Source organism: Gallus gallus, chromosome 3 (genome assembly GCF_016699485.2).
Source record: "Gallus gallus isolate bGalGal1 chromosome 3, bGalGal1.mat.broiler.GRCg7b, whole genome shotgun sequence".
NCBI classification, from domain to species: domain Eukaryota; kingdom Metazoa; phylum Chordata; class Aves; order Galliformes; family Phasianidae; genus Gallus; species Gallus gallus.
Window position 1 is genome coordinate 76,207,988 of NC_052534.1, and position 23,135 is coordinate 76,231,122.

The 23,135-nt window shown below is 39.5% G+C and overlaps 1 protein-coding gene across 2 annotated transcripts in view; it reads right to left on the minus strand.

The window, feature by feature from the left end:
- Positions 1–6,710: 6,710 nt before the first annotated feature.
- Positions 6,711–23,135, minus strand: part of ZNF292 (zinc finger protein 292) — a 55,664-nt gene continuing 39,239 nt past the window's right edge. For both annotated transcript variants that reach the window (XM_419852.8, XM_040697868.2), the window contains exons 5-8: positions 21,398–21,600; positions 17,799–17,935; positions 16,429–16,570; positions 6,711–15,547 (exon numbers count right to left, since the gene is read on the minus strand). In XM_419852.8, coding sequence (XP_419852.5) covers positions 8,384–15,547; positions 16,429–16,570; positions 17,799–17,935; positions 21,398–21,600 — 7,646 coding nt within the window. In that variant the 3' untranslated portion in view covers positions 6,711–8,383. The remainder of the gene's footprint in view (positions 15,548–16,428; positions 16,571–17,798; positions 17,936–21,397; positions 21,601–23,135) is intronic.

A 23,135-nucleotide genomic window follows, 5' to 3' on the forward strand; every position in this document is an offset into this window, starting at 1 on the left:
ATATGCATATATGTATATACACATATATACTTGTATGAAAGCTTGAGAGGTTGACCTCTCAAGATTGCTACCAATTCTGCCTTTTTATGATCTTATGCTTTCCTCTGTGATTCTCTGTTCCTGTTCTCTGCTGTATTTGACACTGCTTATGAATCTTTCCCTGTCAAGAAAAGAAAAGGTTAAGTATAACAAGAGAGGTGTAACAAAACCCTCTGATTAGCAGTGTTTATCAGAAAGTGATTTTCCATCTCAGCCTGCAAGTCTAGTTCTGTTTCCCTGTGCAGAAGCCACAGACCCACAGTTCCTAGGCACACATTCTTCCTGCTCTTTCTCACCCTTCCATCTCTATTTCGAGTAACACAGCAATTTCATCCTAATTTGCCTACTTGCTCCGAGCTGTCTAGCCCCTTTATACCCATAACACTTTGTACACTTTCCCCACTTCTTTACCTTCTCCTCCCATTTTCCTCTGTGCAGAGACAGGTTTTCTGCTTTTAAAGTAATTAAATTAGCAGAGCTGATTGAAATCTAGATGGATGCATTATTCCATGCACATACCCAACCTTCTGTAGACCTCATTGAAGTATAGATATAATTATTTTATATGTTCAACAGCAATGGTGTTACTTGTATTTGGTATGTTCAGCAACAGTGGCATTACTCAAACACTTCACCCAGTGAATTTCATTCCATGCCCCCAGAGCTGATGGAGCATTCAGATTGCTCAGCAGACTGTGTGTGTAGGGTTCAGGGAGCAATGCAAGTCACTTCTACATCTGAGGGGAACTTGGGGTGCTAAAGGTCTTCTGGTAGCTTGTGTCTCACCAAGGGATGTGTGTTGGTGGCAATCCAACACCAAGGGGTGTCCAAGTCACATCTGCCCCTGACATCAGCCAACATAACAAAACAGGAGGCATTACTTTTGGAGCAGCCCTCGTAAAATTTATATTATAGTTAATGTATGTAAGTAACAAAACTTCTTTTAATAGTTAATACTTTTATTAAAACAGTGAAAAAAAAGTAGAGCAAAACCCCCATAAAACTTGTTGGATATTTAACCCTGTTTTTGTGAAACTAATGCATCAATGTCTGGTTTGGTGGCAGTGGCTGAAATTCTTAGTGAGCTCTCAAGGTGCTCTTTGGAGATTTTTGATGAAATTTTACTCTTTCTGTACTTCATCCCTGACAACAATTGTTCACAAATGTATGTACTGCCAGGAAGTGATCATGTGAATATGGTGTGAGTGTGAAATGAGGGGTATTTCTCTCATTAAAGTCTAGGAAAGAGACTTGATCAGATTTTTGAGTTGAATGTCTAATTACAACTCTACACATTCCATTTGAAAACTGTTTTTATGGTGACTGAAAATAGAGTTGCAAATATGCAAAAAAGTTGATGTTTTCCCCCTTTATCAGATTCTCCTCAGACTCTTCTGTTGCTCTTTCTTAAACCTATGACTCCTTCTGGTGTCAGCCTGAACACTGCACATTACCTTGATACAAAGTGATGTCATCTGTATTTTCCACACTCTATCTGACTTCTTTAGCTGGCATCCCTTCTTGACACTCTTTGATTCACCTGCATGAAATGAACCTCTGAATGCTCTCAAGGTGACAAGGATTTGGCTCATATTTTTTCTTCTTTTGTCCTTGCTTTAGTCAGAATGTAATTTTGCTGGATTGCTGTCTCCTGACACTATGCTTGTCATCCTATTCCACGTGTTGCCAATTCTAGAAGCATTCCCAAACCCCATATCACTGTCTTTTTTTTTTTTTCCCATGCTGCCCAGTTATGTGCTTGAAGACTTTATCTTTTCTTTGTCATTCTTAATCCTCACCTTGCTCTGAATGTCACATAGGCCATCAAACGTCTTCTCTAGCCCCGGGTAGCTTAACCTCTTTTCTCATCCGTTTGCACTTGTACTGCTTCTTGAAGTCAATTATTTCTCATTCACCCATTAATTAATTCCTTATCTTTGAAGTCTACTTTATTATTTAGACGACTGATCCCATTCATATGTTCCTTGCATTGTGTCAGTGAATTAATTGTATCACCAATGGAAATTAAAGCATCAATAACATCTACAATCTTCTATAGCAACAGTGGTGCGTATAGCAAAACACAGCCTTTTAGAGGTAGACAAACCTATGAACAGAGTGGCCACGCTGATTACGACCCAAACAACACCATGAAACAAGCTCTGTGGCCCCTGAGGCTTGTGGATGAAGATCATTCTACGTTTCTCAACATTGAGCCAAACGTATTTAAGAGCATACATCTGATAGAATATCAGCCAACTGATATTCCTCTGCTAGTTCTTTTTACCTGCAGCATAAAGGAGTAGTTGTGTAACAATTTCTGAGAACATCTTTTGTCAACATCCTTCCCATTGTAAATCAGGGATACATTCATCCCTACGGCCAACCTCAGCTCCTCGAGCACATCACCAGCTCTGATGGTATCGGTGCTGGAACAAATAACCTTGTTTCCCAGTAGAACCCTGGCCATAGGTAGAGGTTGTTATGATCAGTGAGCTCAAGGGACAAGCTCATGTTTCCCACCTATTCTGTCCCCTGGGAACAGATGTACTTTTCACTCTTACAAATAAAAGAGCTTGGTGTCCTCCAGGATCTACATCAAACTGGGAGGTGGGGCTGGGTGGGAAGGTGAGAATGCGTTTGCTCTCAGTGCCATCTTAGGTCCTCATTTGCCTTTGAGGAGTCTGGCTGCCAATGGCTCCTCGAGAAAACCTTCACCAAAGAGCACCGGGAGAAGACTTATGTGGAAAAGAAATTATATAAAAAAATAATGTTTGGAATAAACTTTGGTGCATTTCTTAAATGATAAGGGAAAGAAGTCCAGTGAAACAGTATTGAACTTCAAAGTACCACATCACGTGAAATGGAACGTCAGATCATGTTCTAATATTGTTGACAGCTGTATTTCCAAACCCACCATGAAGATGATTTTCCTCTATTTTCTGGTGGCAGCTCCATGCCTGTGCATTGTATTACATTTAAGTGAACTGCGTTATCTCACTTGCAAATGCTCCATGAAGCGTCCCTTGAAGAGGTACATCAAAAAACTTCAAGGTTCAGCAAGTGCTGGCTACAAATCAGGAATCATTGGTCACAAGAGAGCAGAAGCTGCAGAGCCAGCCCACAACAGCTCCCTGTCCCTGCAGCTGAATGTACAGGAGGCATACGAAAAACACACACCACTGACTTGCCAGGTCAGAGAACACCCTCCTGTTACATGTGCTGTTGTTGATGAATTGCTCTGCTCTCATCAGCCCTTACAGTTACAGTTACCAAGGAAGAACTGTCCCTCTGCTACTTCCTTCCCCCATTAGTTGAGCAGATAATTCATGATGTATGTCATATTCAGCATCATCTAGATCTGTTCATGTTGAAACAAAAGGTGTAGAGGCATGAAAATTCCATGAAGTTTTAATATATACACAAATGTTTATGATAAATCATACTGAAACAATTGCTCAAACAGCTGCATTTGGAAATTACACAGAATTGCTTTGGTACAAGCAAAAAGAGGCTTTTTGTATCCAGAGCTGGAAGAACCTGGAATGAAGACACCGAACAATAAGGGGATTGACAGCATTTGCCAGGTAGGTAGATCTGATACGTGTTGAGACAGCGACCAGAAGGGCTGGCACACACAGCAGCCACTCCAAGTGAGCTGGATAGTCCCATTCCAGCAGCCTAATATGAAACATTTTAGAAGAGAAATAACACCTAGCCAAGCCCATGGTGATGCAGACCAGCTCATGTAGCTATCTGTGGAATACCTCTTGTACTAACAATGTAAACATCTCCTGAACGCTTTGCATTGCTGCTCTTCGTTATGGGTGCAACATAGGCTATCAGGAAAGGGACAGACATTTGTATTCTGTTGAACTTAAAGCTGAGATATCAGAAACCGAAGCCAATAAAGACTTACTTCAGGGAAATGTTCTCCTTCCTTTGCTGTGATCAAAGACCTGACATCAGTGCTGAGTCTGAGCAAAACACCCTTTAGAGAAAAGGGCTGCCTGCAATGAGCAGAGCTGATTTCATGTGCTTTACAAGACTCCCTATATTTTCTGTTAAAGCTCCACATGCACGGAACAGCTTGGGATAGAAATGCAACTAGAAACCTTCACAGCTACCACACAAAACCCATCAAGAACTGCATGAAGGAAAACTACTGCCCATCAGCTCCGTGTCAGTTTTGCTAAGTAAGAAAACGAGCATTAACTTGTTCCTTTGGTACCCTAATGCACTGGTTCTTAAGACAATGGCAACACTATCAAGATAAAAAAAAGTGTTTCTGTAAGGACTATTTCATAATTGTTGAACACAGATCAGAAGACAGAGCATCAGTGAAAAAGTGGTTTTGGAATACTTACCGAAGGTTTTCTTTCTCATTAATTCCTATCCTGAAATGTCCTGAATTCCTATCCTGAACAGCCCTGAACTCACTGGCAGCAAACAGCCAAGTGGTTTTACATCCTTAGCTGCACTATCAGACGAGCATTTAGCAGAGCTAACAAAAAGGAAACAAGCATCACAGATGGCAGCTGTGCCAGATTTTACTTAATGAGAAAACAGAAACCTGTCTGCTTTTGGCACCCTCGCTCTTCAGCATTTGGTCTCAGCCTGGTTCCTCCCAGCCTTTTCCCACCTGTATGCTCCTTCCAGCTCCAGCTCCAGCCCACATCACTCACCCCTCCATCTCTGAAGTCACTCACACTTCCATTTTTGGTCCAAGTGAGTTTGCAGACTCAAGTCCTAAACTAAAAGTCAATGGGCTTTTAAAAATGCATTCAACTTCCACGTCACCCGAACAGACAAAATGCTAACATTTTCAATTCAAATGCTCTGTTTTTTCATTTTTGAAGGCTGAAAGTACTGCTTCCTTAAACACACAGCAACTGCTACAAAGCTGGCCTGAGCCCTCACTGTAATGGAAAAATACCATAATCACTCAGTGCACATTCATACAAAAATATTTACCTCATTCGTATTTTAAAACATCTCTGCAAACATTAAGAAGATCCAAAGCTTATGTAAATCCTAGTATCCTTCAAAACCCAGGTAATCTCACCTTCTGAGAGATGAAGTTGGAAAAAAAAACACTGTGGAAGATAAATACTTCCCTGTGTGCAGATGGCTTTCCCCTCGTCCCTCACCTCCCGTACCGTCCCCCCTCCATGCTGAGGCTCCAGTCAGAGCCAAACTGGGCCCAGCAGAGGGGAAGCAGGAGCTGCAAGGCCCCAGGCACTGGGGAGAGACAGGGAGTCAGGAGGAATTTGGGGAGAGGGGCGCAGGGGCTGGATGGTGCTGGGGTACCCACAGGCTGGGGAGGTGCCACCTGAATGCTGAATGGAGGAGCTATGAGATGAGGAGCCACGAGGTATGGGTTAGTGGCTTGTGGTAGCAAGGGTAATGCGAGGATGGTTGGACTAGATGATCTTGTAGGTCCTTTCCGACCTTGAGATTCTATGATTCTTTGACCACCCCGAGTCCCATCCCATGGGCAGGAGCGGGGTGTGGGCCTGCAGGAGTTGTCGGCACAGTGTGTGGGAGGGTATCACACATCGCTCGTGGTGAAATACCCAAATGCAAGTACTACAGAAATGCATCTCATCAAAAACTTCTGCAGGTGGCTTTACCAAACTACAACAACCTCTGCACTCTGTGAGATCTTCAAGTGAACCCTCCTTTCAGCCCCTTATTTAAAGCTTACTCGTTTTAAAGGAAAAATACCACACCAGTCTACCCATTGAACAGGCAATCAGTATCCATCTAACAGGGAATGTGCCACGACTATACTGGTTCTTAAAATGTGGATTGATTGGGATGACAATAATAGAATACTAAAAATTTCATTCTCAGTTATTCAGATCCTACACTCAGATCAGAATTAGAAATGATGTCCTGGATGTGTGTGGCACTAAATTTTATTTTTTTTTAAATGGTATCCTACTGTAACATTATGTGCCTGAACAGTTTTATGCTGTTCTCAGTCTAAAAAGGGCAAATCCTGCAGTAACTGTAACTGGGGATGTTTCTGTTGGACATACTGATTTACGTAACACAAAAAGTGATGAAGTGATTCCAAAAATGAACAATCGAGGGGTCTGTGGACATCCCCTTACCCTCAGGTACGTCTGAGGACAGCAGATTTCCAGCGCAGCTCCCAAGGTGGCCCCCTTCCTCTCCTCCCCTGCAGGTCCCCTCCCCAGAACACGGCACCATGCAGTTATGATCTCTCCTAGAGAAAAAACCATCCAGATGCCTACCTGTGCAACCTATTGTAGGAAACCTTCTTTAGCAGGGGGGGTTGGACTCAATGATTTCTCGAGGTTCTTTCCAACCCCTGCAATTCTATGAAAACACGGCATCTGTTCTGCTTTTACCATTTTCAGATTGCATCTTTGATTTGCTAACCTGGCAGTGTTTGGTCACTCAAGAGGGATGAAGTTTACATGAGCAAATGGACCCTGTTCAGGAGGAAGCAAATGCTTTGTAAAAAGGCATACAACTCAGCACCAGAGAGCAAAAGGAGAGCTACTTCCAAGGCTGAAATGCTGCTGCCTTCTTGCTTTTTCATACATGATCACCACTCTCAAAACCAGTCCCTTTGTTCTGCTCTAAGAGTCTGCCCTCTGAATTGATCTTCAAGTCAACTGTCAAAGATTCCAGGTGAATGGTTTAAAAGCAATCAGGTGAAGCATTTAATGCAAAGCTTTACATGGCAAGACAAGTTTATAGGAAAAAAAAATGCAAGCCAGTCTCTCCGAAGATAAAGACTATTTTATATTACTGAAGGTAGGTCACATCCAGTATGAGAATAATCCAAGAGAAATTTTTGGTACCGCACAATCCAGCTGGCTTGTCCCATTTGAGCCGCACACAATCACATACCAACAACAATACCACAGATTCCTAGATACCGACAGCTCCCACTATCACATTTGCTCTTTTGGTTACTCAACAAACCGGACACCTGCCGTGTCAGTTAGCAGCATATAGAGGAAGCGCCCCGAACCCAAGCGCTACGCATGGCACTGCTCCGGGGGCCCCTTCCAGTGTGGAAAACACAGAGGTGGCACAAGCGGTGCCAAACACAGTCAGCAAGGGGCAAAGAAGTGCAGAGAGAGCCCGTGCCATCAACAGAGCACAACCACTGAGTGTATCCGTAAGATCACAATCTCACTTCCCTTTCAGAAAGTGCCTTTGTTTATTCAGTTTTTGACGGTATGGCATAAGGACTCACGCGTTTTATAGATAGATACCAAACTGGTATTATCAAAATAAACCATCTGTTTTATAAACCCACTATTTACAGAAACGGTTTCTGAAGGTTTGTTTTTGGATTTTTTGATTTTTTAACAAAAATTAAACTATACACCAATCTAAGTTACAGAAACAAAAATAACCTTTATAAGATCACATGTATAAAACAAGAAATGAAATGTGATTTTATTTAAGGCAATACTGGGCTACTTCACAAATCACCACCTCAAATATATACACTGCTCCACACTACTAATTTTCTATCACATTCACAATGGATTCTTTAATACCAAATATTGTTTTAAATCTCCGATGTAGCAAACTATTTTATTCACATTTCCATTTTTTATTATGGAATCATAAATGCTTTGTACCCAATTAAAAGCCATGAAAAATGTAGCTATAAGAAAACTATTATATTTATGAGTTAACTACACGTGAGTATCATCCGTAGATACTGCATGTTAAAATGTACAAAAATGAGCGTGTCAGTATGTTGGACCTATGAAGTGTGATCTTATCCAGCTCCTCTCCTGTAAATAAATGCTTTACGCAAAATAAACTGGATATGGGAGACTCAGCTAGTTGTAGTTCAAAAGGTCTTAATTTAAAATGATTAAAGGACAGTTTTAAAAACTTGATCACTTAGTTACAATTAAAATTCTGAATATAAATGTGTCATTTAATAGTTTAGACTTACAGACTGCTGGTGGCAGCAAATGATTTACAATAATAAATATATACAAAAAAAAAAATGTATCTACAAATAAAGAGTACTGTTGTACATGAGCAGTGACCTGGTGAAAGATACCAATCACAGACAATTCACAAAGATTTAGTTCATGGAAAGGACAATTCGATAGAAAGTTGAGGTTTTGATCAAGTATTTACAAAACTGAAGCAATTATTCTGTTCTTCAAGTCCCATAGGGATAAAAACAAATGAAAATTTACATGACAAATGTCATGTTTTTCTCTAGATTAAACCACCTCAAAATAAAAGAGCTCGACAGTTACTAGCATGCGTGATGGCTTCCTATTCAAAATAAACTTTATTACAGGTAATGGTTACACACATTAGGGTTTCAGTTTTGATTGCCCTTTTCATTACCCTTTCTTTCTTTTGCAGCTGTAACTTCTGGATCATTTTCCCAGTGTTCATCAAGTCTTCTCAAACTGACGGTAGGTCTCATTTCCTGAAGTTGCTTCAATGCACGCTCAGTGCAGTCTTTAAAAGTCTTGTCTAAAACAATCTTTACATTATCACAGCACTGAAGCTGTGATGGATTGGCAAACTGTACAAAGGTTTCAGTTGCAGAAGATGACCAAGTGACATTATTACTTGTTGCTAAGGAGGTCTTCTCGTTAGATTTCCGTGTGTTTGAATGAGATCCTTTTTTGGTTCCGCTGCTATGATGGTCTCTTTCAGTGTTTTTCTTTTGCTTCACAGCAGATTCTTCAAGGAACTTGAGGAATGAAACTTCAAAACCCATAGGCTTAAATGAACTCCAGTCAAAAGCTGCAGGCTGCTCTTCAGCTGTCTGAATAGCGACAGCAGTCTCTTCCTCCCTGTGCAGGTTACTCACTTCAGCAGGCAGCACCTCCTCTGCTTTTTCAGTTCTTCTTCTTTTATTCTGAGATACATTTTTTTCTTTGTTTGCTCTTTTTAAGTTGTTTGATTTTTGCTTCTCTGAGGGGCAGGAGTTGGTCTCCTGCGAGTCACTATTTACATTGGAAGATATTTTTGCTTGATTTTCAGCACTTGAACAATCCTCGTTAATCAGTTTAGTAATGAAGAGTTCTGTCAGTTCATCCACTTCATCCTTTTCACCTTTCTCAGCTTCTTTTTGTGGTAACGTCGATGTGCTTGAATCATTATTGCTTGCTAATGAACTTGGTTCTGTCCCTTCCACATCAATTTTTTTGTCAGTTTCCTCTTGCTCAAAAGGCGTTTCCTTTACTTCTGGCACAGAGTGCTTTTTAGATACAATGAGAAGATTTCTGTGTTGTGAAGTAAAGGCCTTGGACAATTTGTGGCATTTATAATGTCTTATGATGTTGCTTTCGCTTGTAACTACAGAAGAACATCCTTTTATCATACATGGATACTGAGTTACAAATCTGCTTGTACATTCAGATAATGCCTCATTTCTGGCTTTTATAGAAAACACGTGCTTTCCACGTTTCAGTGAATAAGCCTTATTTTCCTGAATTTGCATTGCTTTCACATTTTTGTTTTCCAAGTTAACGTTTTTCTTTCGTTTTGTTTTCTCCGACAACCTGCTGCTTTCCTTTCCCGATTTGTTTTTCAGTCCTCTCTGTTTGGACTTCACTGGTTTCTCCTGGTTTGCTTTGCTTGAAATGTTTTCCTGACCTGGTGTCAGCCTTCGGGGTCTTATTAGATGATCTTTATGCCTGTCATTATGTTTATTGAAAATATGCCTTAGGAGGTTAGATCTAGTAGCATAAATACGGTCACAGCCCTCACAGTCACACTTGAATACACCATCATCTTCTACCTTGTTTGGCCTTATCTTAACACCGTGATCTGTCTCAAGGTGTGTAACATAGTTGAAATACACTGTAAACGAAGATTTACATTGAGACTGATCACAAGAAAATCTTCCTGCCTCTGGAGCTGGTTTCATGTTTCTGATTTGCTCAGGGGTCATGTTATGAAGCTTCATGTAATGCTGTATCAAGCTAGGAACCTCCTGGAATATTCGGGAGCAGTCACTCATCTCACACCTGAATTCTCTAATGGTGGGCTTAGTTTCAGTCTCATCACGTTCCTCCTTACTTGGCTCACTCTCCTCCTCCACTTCAGCAGAGAAGGCAGGAAGGTCTGATTTGTGCACAGCTTGATAATGAAGAATTAGATTTTGTTGAATTGTAAATGCCGCGAAGCAGCCCTGATGGACGCACCGATACGGTCTGTAAGGACTGTATCGAGTTGGAAACTCCAGAGGTTTTGTTACGGGCTTCCGACGTTTTCTCTCCTCTTTTTCTTTCCTGTGCCTCCTAACTTTGCATGCTTTTGCCTCTGCGTTATCAAAAGTGGCTGCGTTATGCTGCTCCAATGGAACAGAAACCACTTGGGGAGGTGTTTCCAGTCTTTCAGGAATATTTTTCTCTGGTATTAACTTTTCCAAGACATTTACAGGCTCTAGAGCTTCCTTTATCTGTCCTTCTTTGTCCAATGGAGCTGCGGCTTTGTTTTCTGTTATTAGTGTCTGCAAATTTATTTCAACAGGTTGCGAAGTTGTGTTTACAATTTCATTTTGAGACCTTCTACCGTAAGGCCTTTTAATTTTTAATTTTACCATCTCTTCTGTTGTAAAATGATGTACAAGCTGGCAGTGTGCTCGTAGATTAGAGTTTCGTGTAAATGTCTTTGGACAGCTAGCAACAACACACTTGAATGGGGCGTACTTCAGCTGATGTTTCTTAATTTCCAGTATCATTTCTGCAGTGTACTGATGAACCTTGCCATAGTGTTTAAACAATGCATCTTTTGTCATTGCACTATAGTTGCAACCTTGATTCTGACACACAAAAGGCTTATTAACTTTGTCACTAAAGTGAATAATCGTTTCTGAAGATATCTGGATGAGGGGCTTGTTTTCAATTGGTAGAACAGGAACTGCTGGTGCCAGAGTATCTGCTGGGGGACACTGGCAAACACTCTCAGAGACCTGAATGGATGAATCATTTTCGAGTTTCAGTTTTTGCAAGCCCTCCAAAATTTCCAGTATTTGATTATCAACTTTTTGAGATGTTTCAGACTGAGTAGAGTTAGTCTTTGCAGCAGTGACATTCCCTGAATGCACTGCAAACTGTGTGTGAGTGGGTAACAGCACACTATGTGAAGAATTTCCTGAAGAAGTTTGTGTGTTATTTACTTGCAAGCTCTGTCCCGAAGCAGTGCCAGTATCCTGAATCTCAGTTTTCACCTCAAGCATCTGTGAATTCATGGCACTTTTAATTATTTCAAGGGTTTTTTCAAAGTTCTGAATAACATTGTCTTCTGAAATATGCTCCTCCGAATTGGTCCGCACACAAGAATTTGTAGCCATCATCTGGGAATCCCCATTTTCAGCTTTCACTGTTAATGCTGTACGAGCCTCAAGGTTTGTTTTGAAGTTCTCTTTGATACTGGCCACGAATAACTGATTGTCAGCATCACTGAGTTTCTGTGTGAGATTTTCTGCCACTGCTTGAGAATCACAATTTGCTAGCAAGTTGGACTGAAAATTATCTCCCTGTGTTTGCATGTTTCCTTCAGTGCTTTTGGCTAGAAGTCCCGTAGCTGTTATATTATTTACTGCTACTTTCTGTGCTATGTTTGGTGCAACTAAGGGTGTAGTTGCTTTTCTCTTCCTCTTTGAAGCACTAGTTCCCTTCTTGTTTGAGTTATTTGATACTGAATTATTGGGAGTACTTATAACTGAAACTCGTGAAGTGTTCCCTGCAAAGGTTTGTGCTGCTGCAGCAGCATTAGAAAATGAGCTAGAGCATAGACCATTTTCAATTGTCTTCAGCATTAAATCATCTGTTGCAAAAACAGGTAAACTCTTGCACTCATTTACTGAAGGAATTTTGGTATTGAGGGTCCTGTTTTGGTCTGTTAGCAGAGTACTTGGGTTGCAGACTGTCTGCAACAGAGGTGACATGGTTGAATTGGGAAGAACAGCTGCATTTATTTGAGTTGTACCAGTGACGCAACTTGTTGTAACTACATGTGGAAGTACCTCTGTGGTATCAAAGGTACTCGAAATGCCTGCAGTTTCCAAAGCTTGTTTTATAATTTGATTTCCTTCCTCATTTCCACCGGTATTAAAGTTAGGCACATTGGCCCGTGGGAACATGGTCTGCAGTAAGGCCGCAGAACGATTTTCAGATGCAAGCAATTGCAGGAATGCTGGATCTTTAAAACACAATTCTGGATTGAAAGTAGACTCCTGGGGTTGCTGCAAGCTTAATGAATTTGAGGAAAGAATCATACTAGCAAGCAAAGACTGTCCATTAGCCTGCAGAGCTTCTGCAGAAATTTCTGATCCTTCAAGAGGCTTACAATATGACCTCTTAGATAAGTGACCACCAAGTGATCGAGGATTAGTAAAAACTCTGAAACACCTGCTACAGATAAATTTACCATCTCTAATTATTGCTGGCCATTTTGCCCGCTTGTTATGTTTTGGCTTCCTTTCTTTTCCATTTGGACCCCGGCCACGGTCCTTTTTCACCTTTTCTGAAGCTGGATGCTGAGAACCGGTTTCACTGAAGTTGTTTTCATTATTCACTCGTGAAGGAAACAATTGATCAATAGTTTCCTCTTTTGGGAAAGCAGAACTGCTGTTTCCTTCTAGTTGTGATGAAAAGTTGTTTGTGTTGTTTTCCAGTTGTGAGAAGACTGAGCTTGGGGCGTTCTCTGATGGCGAAGGAAAAAGAGACATTGGACCATTCTCTGCAGGCAAAGGAAGAAAAGGATCTGAACTGCCATCAATATTCAGAGGCATAACTCTTTTTGCCAGATCTTCCAACTGGGAAGGCAAGGTTACACCAGACAGATTTTCCATTTGTGAACATAGAACACTTTCAGGCTCACTTTTAATACGAGTAGACAAACTTGGATTCACGACACTTTCCACTACAGGCAACATAGGATTGGTCAAGTTTTCTAAGTGAGTTGGGAAAAGCGTACTTGAGAGGTGTTGCACTTGACTGGAACAGGTGGGATTCGAATTGGTTTTGTTCTGTGCAGTAAAAGCAGCACTACTGGCATTGCCCACTTGCGATGGCATCAGACAGACAACCTTTTCATTGTTTTCAACGTTTTGTAAATTGCTGGATTTTCGTGGTTTCTTATTTTTACGCTGCATTTTAAAAGTAGCATATTGATCAGGGTGCGCTGCCTTCATATGTTTGCCAATGCTCTGTGATGAGTTATATGTTCGAGTACACCCCTCAACCTGACAACTGAATTTCTGAACTGGTGCTGCTGGTGACACATTTGGAACTAAAGAATTATTTATGCTAGGCTGTGGTGGAATAAATGTAATACTTTCTAAAGTTTTTAAAGGTAGGTTATATAGATTAGCTGCAGCTTTAATACTGTCCTCAATTTCAAGTTTGGAAATGGGAACACTGTTTCGGTATCCTGCCTGATTCTGCACACTAAGTGTATTTACAATGTTTACTTGCCCTTCTAAGCTTTTAGATTCAAGGGCTTCTGGTTTTAGTGTGTTTGAACTCACAGATATATTTTGAACATTCTGAGACTGATTGAGACAATTCTCTTCCTTTCTTTCTTGGAAAACTGGAAGACAAGAATCAACTGTTGAGCACAATTGCTGGGCTCCAGATTTAGTGGTATCTACTTTACTGGTAGTAGCAGCCAATTTACCTCTTCTTACAAAGTTATCTCGGATCTTCTGGTTAACTGCAAGCACCTTAACACTGCTCACTGGAATTGCTACTTCTGTCTTCACTGAACCTGCAGCAGCCTCTTCTGGAGCAGCATTAGGCAAGGAATCACTTTGCTGCAATATACTTGGGGATGTATTTACACTTTCACTCCCTACCGGTTCTGCTTTGATTTCATTCCAGCCATAGTTTTCTCCTTCAGTAAAACTACTTTGGTTGTCAGCTGGAGCAGATGCTGATTCCTCTTTAACAGCAACTCCATCAGTACTTTCATTAGCTTTAGAAGGTTGACTAAGATCAGGCTGATTAGTCTGGCCTTCAGGCTGTTGCACGTTTTCCGGCTGCTTGTTGTGTTCTTCAATATGCTTTTCCAGTTCGTTCTGAGAACGGTACACTTTTCCACAGCCTGTGAATTTGCAGGTATAGGTATTATAGTGTTGTGCTTCGTGATCATACAGTAAATAGGCTTCAGAAAACACTCTCCCACATTTAGGAAACATACACTTTGCTCTGAAGACTTGATGCTCTTTCCTGTGAGTTAGCAGCTCAGCATAACTGTTAAAACCAGCCTTACATTTCATCTGTATGCAGATATAAGGCTTGCTGCCACAGTGCATTTGTAAATGATCATTCAGATGAGTAACACTTACAAAATGTCGTCTACAGTACTGACATATCACTTTTTTGCTTTGCATTTCTAGAAAACGTTTAGCTTCTTCATTATCCTTATGCCCCTTTGCATGTGCTATTAGATTTTTAAAATACTTAAAGCCTTTTTTACAAAACGTTACAGGGCAAGTGAATTCATTAACAGGTAGTGGCTTTTGAACAGGTACTATCTCTGGTACATATGGTTTATCTTTATCATCATTTTCATCATCAGAGCCATCGTTATCATTAAATACAATGAAGTCTGTTGAATAGAGACTGTTCTTCTTAATGGGTCGCTGCTCCTGTTTGGATATAGAATTGGTTTTCTGATTCTCGTTGGTAGTTGCTATTTTAGGAGGTCTTCCCAATCTTCTCAGCGGTTTCATAGCAGCCAGTCTCTCTTTGCTGGATTTTTTAACATGCAAAGTTACATGGGGAACAAAGTTTTCTTTAGAATTAAAATTTTGGGCACAAATAGGGCAACTGTAAATTCCATCTTTATAATGTTTTTGAGCATGCCTAACTATTCTGTGACCTAGAAACTCCTTGTCGCATAACACACAATACTGCATATAAGCTTGCCAGTTCCGGAATCTAGCTGATATGAATCCTCTCTCTCTGAGTTTTTTAATTTCTCTCTTCTTCTGCTTTTCATCTCTGATACCTTTAAGAAGGCTTGTAGCTTCATCAAAACTGCCAGCAAACCCATTCATAGAAGTTTCTTTAGTCTCATCTTGGCAATCCTCAACCTTCTCATAAACTTCACTATCATTGAGTTCGTCTATTGATGACACAATGGATGCTTCCTCTCCCATCAATGCCAGACACTGACGCTTTAGAGTTTTCCAGTCCCAGAATTCTGGATCAAAAGGCCACTGAGTTTTCAGTACAAGTAAGAGCTCACAGCGCAATGAATTTGGTATTGGAAGATTCTCTTCATCGTACTTTTGATCAGGCTGATTATAGAGCATTTCAACAGCATAGTATGCATCCACAGTAGGTTCAAGAAGAAATTCACTCAACTGACAAGCACGTTTAACCTCCAAATCATCTGGAAGCAAACAGGAGATAGTCTTGCAAATAGATATCTTGACATCTGCATTTTCACTGGATTCCAAGCGCAAGGCTTTCACACACAGCTCAATGCAGGTAGCAAGTCCAGCACCATCAATCTGTAAAGCAAGATTAATCTTAGTAAATAAGCTCTTTTTATATTCGTAAAAATAAATAAATAAATAAATAAATAAAAAACAGTTTTAAATCTTTTCCCCTACCACTCCAATTTAGTTCAGGCCTTCGGGAAAAATCATGATTAGCCCATGATTAGCCAGGCCAGAACGATGCAAAAGGAAAAAAAGAAATTAGAATACACAGAATTACAGAAATCTCGTCCAACTAAAAGGTTTTGGAAGAGCTAAGTTAGCTATGAACATTAAATAGTGCAACTGTTGATAGGAAACTAGGAAAATTACATGAAACTGAGACATATGAACTGAGATGTGCAATTAAGTCCACAAAAGGCAAGTACTTCATTTATCAAAACAAACCACATTCCTCGTGGCAAGTTGAAAATTTTTTGGTTGTTTTTTTCCCCCTCCTTTATTTACACAATATTCTTATATACTAGTATAGAGTATTTGCCTTTTTTTCCTCTAGTCATCCACAAGATGACATCTTTTACAATATCTGAAATGGAGAAAATAATAAAGAGGAATATTAAGACCTGGCAACAGAAAATACCTTATTTAGTAAATACAAACAATAGCAGAAGGCTGTAACTTCACCTTTACATTTTATTTCACCTCAGCTATGGCATTCCAATCTTTTTTTTTAAACTCTTTTTTTTTTTTTTTTTAATTTCAAATGACCAGAGAGTGACAATGATTTAAAATGAATCAACTTGCAGCTCACCTATACAATGAGGATGTTATCATTTCCTAAAACCAATTATGATTGTCCCCAAAAGACTGGATGTCTAAGCAGCTTTCATACATTTTCCTACTTACAGTTCCATTTAAATTGCACAAAAATATTCTTTCAGGAACTTCCTTACCTCTGAGTTAATTACTTTGATCAGGAAGAAAATGTGATAAACAGTCTTAGTTAACACAGAAAGTTGACGACATCTCTCTAGATACACTTGAATAGAAGGCTCTACCCTTTGCTGCAGTTTACTCCAGAAAAGAGTCAGTTCCCTAGAACAAGAGAGCAACGTTTCAAGGCCAGCAACACAATTTCTCATCTGATTATAAGAAATGCAAAAGTGAGAACAGTTTCTAATTTGTCTTTGGGAAAATGAAAACAGGAATTTACTCACATCTTATCTTACAGCTTTTATTAGTATGTCCACATTATTAATATCCAATTTTAAAAACCACCACAGTGACTCAATTCCAAAAGAAAAGATCTGTATAAAAGCAGCAATGCCACAAATTACATAATCTGTGGGCTCATTATGTGGTTTTGAAAAATTTTACGCTTCCGCATTCTCAGTAATTATTAATAGGTATAGGAGGATCACTTTTCTCTGTGGTACATACATTTTTCTTGAGCTGCTTTATGAATATGAATTCAACTTGCTTTTGTGCGAAATTAGGCTCCAAATCCAAACAGCGATAGTACATTAACTCGGTACTTCATCTCTGATACTAAAAGTTTCCTAAGAGGTTCTCCTTAGGTACAAACAGCCAAGGGTACTGAGTATCCTATAGAATGGTGTACCCTGCAAAACTTTAGCAGAACCTGTTAACACAAAATCCACCACTAACACATGTTCTACTGCTGCTGTACAAGAAATGAGGTGTAGAAGCACAGCAAATCCTCCAAGCCTTTGGAAGCATGACTATGCTGTTAGTGGTTGGAAGCTCAGACTCTTTAACAGCTCGAATATCTGCCAAAAAAAGATCAGTTTGCTATCACACCAGTGACAGCAAACCCTAAACAATAAGTATTTTCATCTATCTAGTTACTTTGGTTAAAATAGTAAAGAGCACCCCAGCTTCAAGAAATTTATCACGATAAACAAATGTGTTATGAAACAAAGACAGAAGGGAAAAGTATTTATGCATTAAATTCATCGTAAGGCTGACTACCTGCCTGCAGATATTAAATTCCTTACTTCTACAGCATAAGATTACTGTCAGGAAAAATTACTAACCAGCTACTACCATTTGTTATTACCTCCTCATACAATGCAGCCTTCAAACTTCCAAAATTGAAGCTAATCTTATAAAATACCTTTTCTTTCTTGAAAAAAAAAAGGAAAAAAAGAAAAAAACCTCACTTTCCAGAAGTCTTATCTCTTTCCTGTTTAGCTCATGGATATTATCAGACAAAAAAAGCCAACTTATAGCTTATGCACCAGCTCTATCTTCCCTAAATAAATTTACACTGCACCAGACAGAAAACAATATTCAAACTCACCAGGCACAGTACATCTCTCCTTGCTGAAGCTGGCGAGATAAAAACGCTGCACATAAAATTAGAGCACTTTTCTCATCTCCATCAGATTCTAGGTTACAGATCATTTCTAGAGCATCTTTGCAATCTACTTCTGCAATCTGTGAGGAAAGAAAACAAGACCAAAACTAAGTATGTGGTTTCAGATAAGCATTAATCTAAAGTTTTGCAAAAAGAATTTGTAACGTAGTGAACAGTTAACTCTTAATTCTATCAGTCTGTGACGCAACTGAAAGAAAACCAGTGTTTTCAGACAGTCAAAATTGATTATGCTAACAGAAAAATCTTTTTTTGAAGCTTGTTTCTTAAAGACATCAGACTCGTCTCTAATATCCCAGTCACAAACTTCTTGGAGTATATCATTAATTATCCATATGTACTGCACTCTTGTGGTAACTGTAATAATAAGATAAACTGCAGCCTAATACAAAAAGACTATTACCTGAAGCTCTAATCCAGTTCACTAGTCCCTGATGTTACTACTGGTTTAATACAATAGCTGGTCAATTAATGACTATGAAAGTTTAACATGAACATTCCTGTATTTTTTCAAAAATTGATAAGGAAGCTGCACAGATGAAGCAGATCAACTGAACGCCTACAAGAATATTACAGTTTATACAATGTAATTTAATATAAACATTTGAGCCACAATGCAAGCACTTAGCTTCATAGTAAAACAAAGCAAAAAAGTCACCCAGCAGTACTAGACAATTATATCAGTAATGAATCAGCACAGTTGTTGAAACTACTACAGTCTATTTTGATTCTCAGCAGACTAGTTTGATTACATCAATTAGCACATCTGGCAGGACATTCTTCAGTGTTGGCAGCTGAAGAACAACTTGGCCATTCCAACTGCACTGTTGAAAATCTCTCGAGTAATCACAAGAAATCCCAAAGCTAGGAAAAGAAGCCTCAATCCAAATAACTAGATAGTTTGGTATTTTGGATACAGTGGCAGCGCAGTTTGGTTTGGCATGACAGTATACAGATACTGCCCCAGCAATTACGCTACCATTTTGAAAAATACAGCTCATTTTTTCCTCTGAATTGTGGATTTGTAAATACACAAATAACCCTTCACTGCCAGTCATTTGAGGTTTAAGAATCTCAAGGTCATCTTCTAAGGAAAACTGTTTCTCTCAAGACCTCAGAGAGGACAGACAAACATAACTGTCATACCAACTCAGATAAAGCCTGCTTTGCTCAGCACCTCCTCTCAGAGGGGGCCCATCAGTGAAAAGCTTACGGAAGAATATGTGATGCTGATCTTAAAATAAAAGCATGTTTTTTTTTTTTTCTGAATTGTTTTTCCAGTCTATCAGAATTTATATGGGCTTCTAGCAACAGTCTGTACAGATTGTGCCACCAAGCCTGTATGTCTTGGCATTTCACATCCTGCAGATTTGAATTCTTCACATTTTTGAAGCAAACTATTAGATTAATTCAAGCCGAAAATGAGCACAAATGCTACTTTGCTGCCTGTTTTAAATGGATATAATACCAGACCACTAGAGTGATCTGCATTTTTCATACTTTCATTTAATGTCCATTTTCTCATACTATTCTCAAACTACGGAAGGGCGATCCCTTTCAGTTCAGAAGTTCAGCCTGACACATTATTACATCTGCCTTCTGGTTTGTAATATATGAACTTTGCAAAACGATTAGTACTACTGCAAGCTGCTGCATCTGAAGCTGTGCAAAGTTAAGCAGTCCAAGCTAAGGAAACCGAGGTTTGGAAATACATGTATTAGGTTATCTGAGATAACCCCTGTGTGTGCTATGACATCCTACGAAACAAGGCTATCCCTTCCTTGTGTCCACTGGAGTCACAATTCAGCCACTGATTGAGCCCATTCTGCTTTGGACCAAGACAGGACTGAGTAATGAAGGAAGCATGTTTACAGAGTCACAAATTCCAAGTTTAGTAAACAAACACAAGATCACACAGTCCTGCCATAGCTTCTCTTATTGAGTTCATGCTGGGATTCCCGAGCCTGTTCTGAAAAGGCCTACAGCAGCCAGAGGTGGGTGTGTAAGACGGATCCTACCTCCCTTAGGCCAACATGCCCAGGGAGATGTTGTCATCTTAGAATTTAGTCAACCTCTCAGGTAGGAGGCTCTTCCAACTCCAACTGCATAATTTTCATCTCTTTTAAGACCAACTTCAACACGCTTACTACTTATCACTAGCATAAAAAGATGATAGAGACAAAAAAAATCAGCAAAGAGATGCAGTCAAAATATCCTGATGGTTGTGTTAGCTTTCCCTTAAGAAGAGTGAAAACTTGCCAGCAGTGTGCCCAGGTGGCCAAGAAGGCCAATGGCATCCTGGCTTGTATCAGGAATGGTGTGGTGAGCAGGACTAGGGAAGTAATCCTGCCCATGTACTTGGCATTGGTGAGGCCTCACCTCGAGTACTGTGTTCAGCTTTGGGCACCTCAGTACATGAAGGACATGGAGGTGCTGGAGCAGGTCCAGAGAAGGGCAGCAAGGCTTGTGAAGGGCTTGGAGAATATGCCCTATGAGGAGCGACTGAAGGAACTGGGGCTGTTTAGTCTGGAGAAGAGGAGGCTGAGGGGAGACCTTATTGCTCTCTTCCAATACCTGAAAGGTGCTTACAGTGAGAGCAGGGTTGGTCTCTTCTCACCGCTGACAGGTGACAGGACGAGGGGAAATGGCCTTAAGTTGTGCCAGGGGAGGTTTAGGTTGGATATCAGGAAACACTTCTTTACAGAAAGAGTTGTTAAGCACTGGCATAGGCTCCCCAGGGAGGTGGTTGAGTCACCATCGTTTAAAAACCGTTTGGATGTGGTGCTCAGGGACATGATTTAGAGGAGGGTTGTTAGTTAGGGTAGTATGGGTAGGTCGTGGTTGGACTCAATGACCTTTAAGGTCTTTTCCAACCTGAGCAATTCTATGATTCTATGAAGAAGAAGAAAAAAAAAAAAGCTCCAGTAAAACTTTGGGGAGGGGTGAGAAATGAAGATGTCACCTGAAAGAATGCAGAATTACAAAGCCGTCATCTTGTTTCTGACTTTTGCATTTAAAGGTGAGAAGAACATTTCAAACTAGATCAAGTATCTGATTTCATCTTCAATTTCACCACCTTCTTTAAGTAAATTGTTATTTCCTGACATGGACACTTAGGTCAAAAACATTGTGTTTTTTGTCTGAACTGAAAGTAGCACCTAGGGGCTCCATCCTATGTGCTAGGTGCTTTGCAGAAAGTTACAGTTAAATTTGTAAGAGTGGCAAAACCTGCACTTCACTAACAGGAACTAAGGCAGAAATTTCAATATTTTAAGCAAAATTAAATGTAGCATTGTGGTAGAGCCAGAAAATATCTACTAGGGACCTAATATTACACTTCCACAAGTGTTTTAATTAAGAATCATTACTAACAGTTTAAAAGTGCCTTAAATGAAAAGAAAAATACGATAATCAAAGTACATTAACCATATTTAAAAACAAAGTATCTTCTACACGAAAGCAGTCTAATTCTACCTGGTGATTTCACTGTTATTAAAGAAATAAGTCTTTATTTTTTTACTTACTTCCTCCATTAGCTTTTCATTTGGCGATCCTGAACAAAGACAGACCAGGTAGGTTTGCTTGAAATTGCCTTGTGCACTGATTTCTGGATGGTCAGAGCAGAGTTTTGCCAGGGCAGTAGCTTGTATTAATTGCTTTGTTTTCATAAGGTGTTTAATACGCATATCCAGCAGGACAGGGCCTTCAAACACTAAAAATTCATTCACTTCAAAGAAAAACAAGCCAAAATATTACACATACGTTTCACAGCAAATTACAGAATTAACAGATAGATGGCATTTACTCATTCATCGTTAGCCTACAGAATTTATACAAATAAAACAGGGTACAAAAGGTATGAAGCATAGACAAAAAGCATCTTTGAGACCTGTACTTATTTACTACAAGGATTCTCTGCTACAGTAAACCCTTTATCCTACTTGCAAGTTTTAATTCATCCTTATTTCTTGGCAAAATAGCCGCACGCAAAACAGATTTAAAGAGGCAGACAGATGTTAAAATGTTTAGGTACCACTTAATTATAATTCTACAGAAAGAGAACACAAAGCCACTACTCCGCTCACATCCTTCCTTATGCTTTTGTGTTATATCACTGCTAAAAGCTGCATTTTAAAGACCTTAGTACTGAAGGATAAAGGTGATGTAGTATCTGAAGTTCTTTGAAACACTGATAAATATTTCATATTATGCATCCTTACAATGCAGTTAAACTCCCTTTTAAAGTTTTTCAGTCAAATAAGAGGCTTGTCTTGTAAACACTTGACTGTGTACAGATTAAAATTCAAAGTCATGGGAATGGCTAGATTGTATTCGGTTATACTCTGTAGACACACTGCTGTTAAGAGTCAAAACTCCGCTGTGCCTACTCCAGCACGATGTGCTTCAGTGAAAGGTTGAATACTCCTATGGAAGAGGAGAAGACAGGTTGTTTCCACTCCTACAAATACACCTCAGGTCTCATCCAGATCTTTAAGTTCTGATGAAAATTATTTCACTTTTGAAGTATGAAGCATAATATTACACCTAAAATATTTATTTAAACTGGATAGACACAGACAATCCTTGTTTAATCCTTTTGGCATCAACCATTCACTGTGACAAATGCTTCTACAAGCTACAGTTATATACTGCATGAAAAGGATCTTTTTAACACATTCACACACAATACAAGTTTTGACTGTTTTCCCTACAAACCTTAATGTGATTATTTCCAGCCTGTGAGTATTTGCATCACCCCTTCCTGAAACCATCTGGACATTTGATGTGCAATGCTCACTTTTTGATAAATACTGATAGAAACATTTCTTACATTCCTCTGAACACATTGCACTGAATTTCACTTCCATCATGTCACCCATTCACCCAGTTTATTATATTCTCTTCATTTCCAATGTCCTGTTAGATCTTGATGAAATAATCAAGTAATTTCAGCATCTATAAAACTGATTACCTCAGTTTGTTATTTGGGATATTAGTATATTGAACGTGAGGTTTGTTGGAAGAAAACAACAAAACTAATTCTTTACTTCCTCCCTTCCTAGTTAGCTTTTGATTCATGACTGCCTTCCATTTTATCTCATGATTTTTCCTCTTCCAGCTACTTACATAGGGTATTACTAAAAGATTGTCTTGCAATTGAAATTAGGTCAACCACTCTCTTCAATCAGAAGCATGTATATTTAGGGCAGAAAATACTGCCTTTTGCAGACGCAATGCCAGCTAGACCTCATCATTATCTTT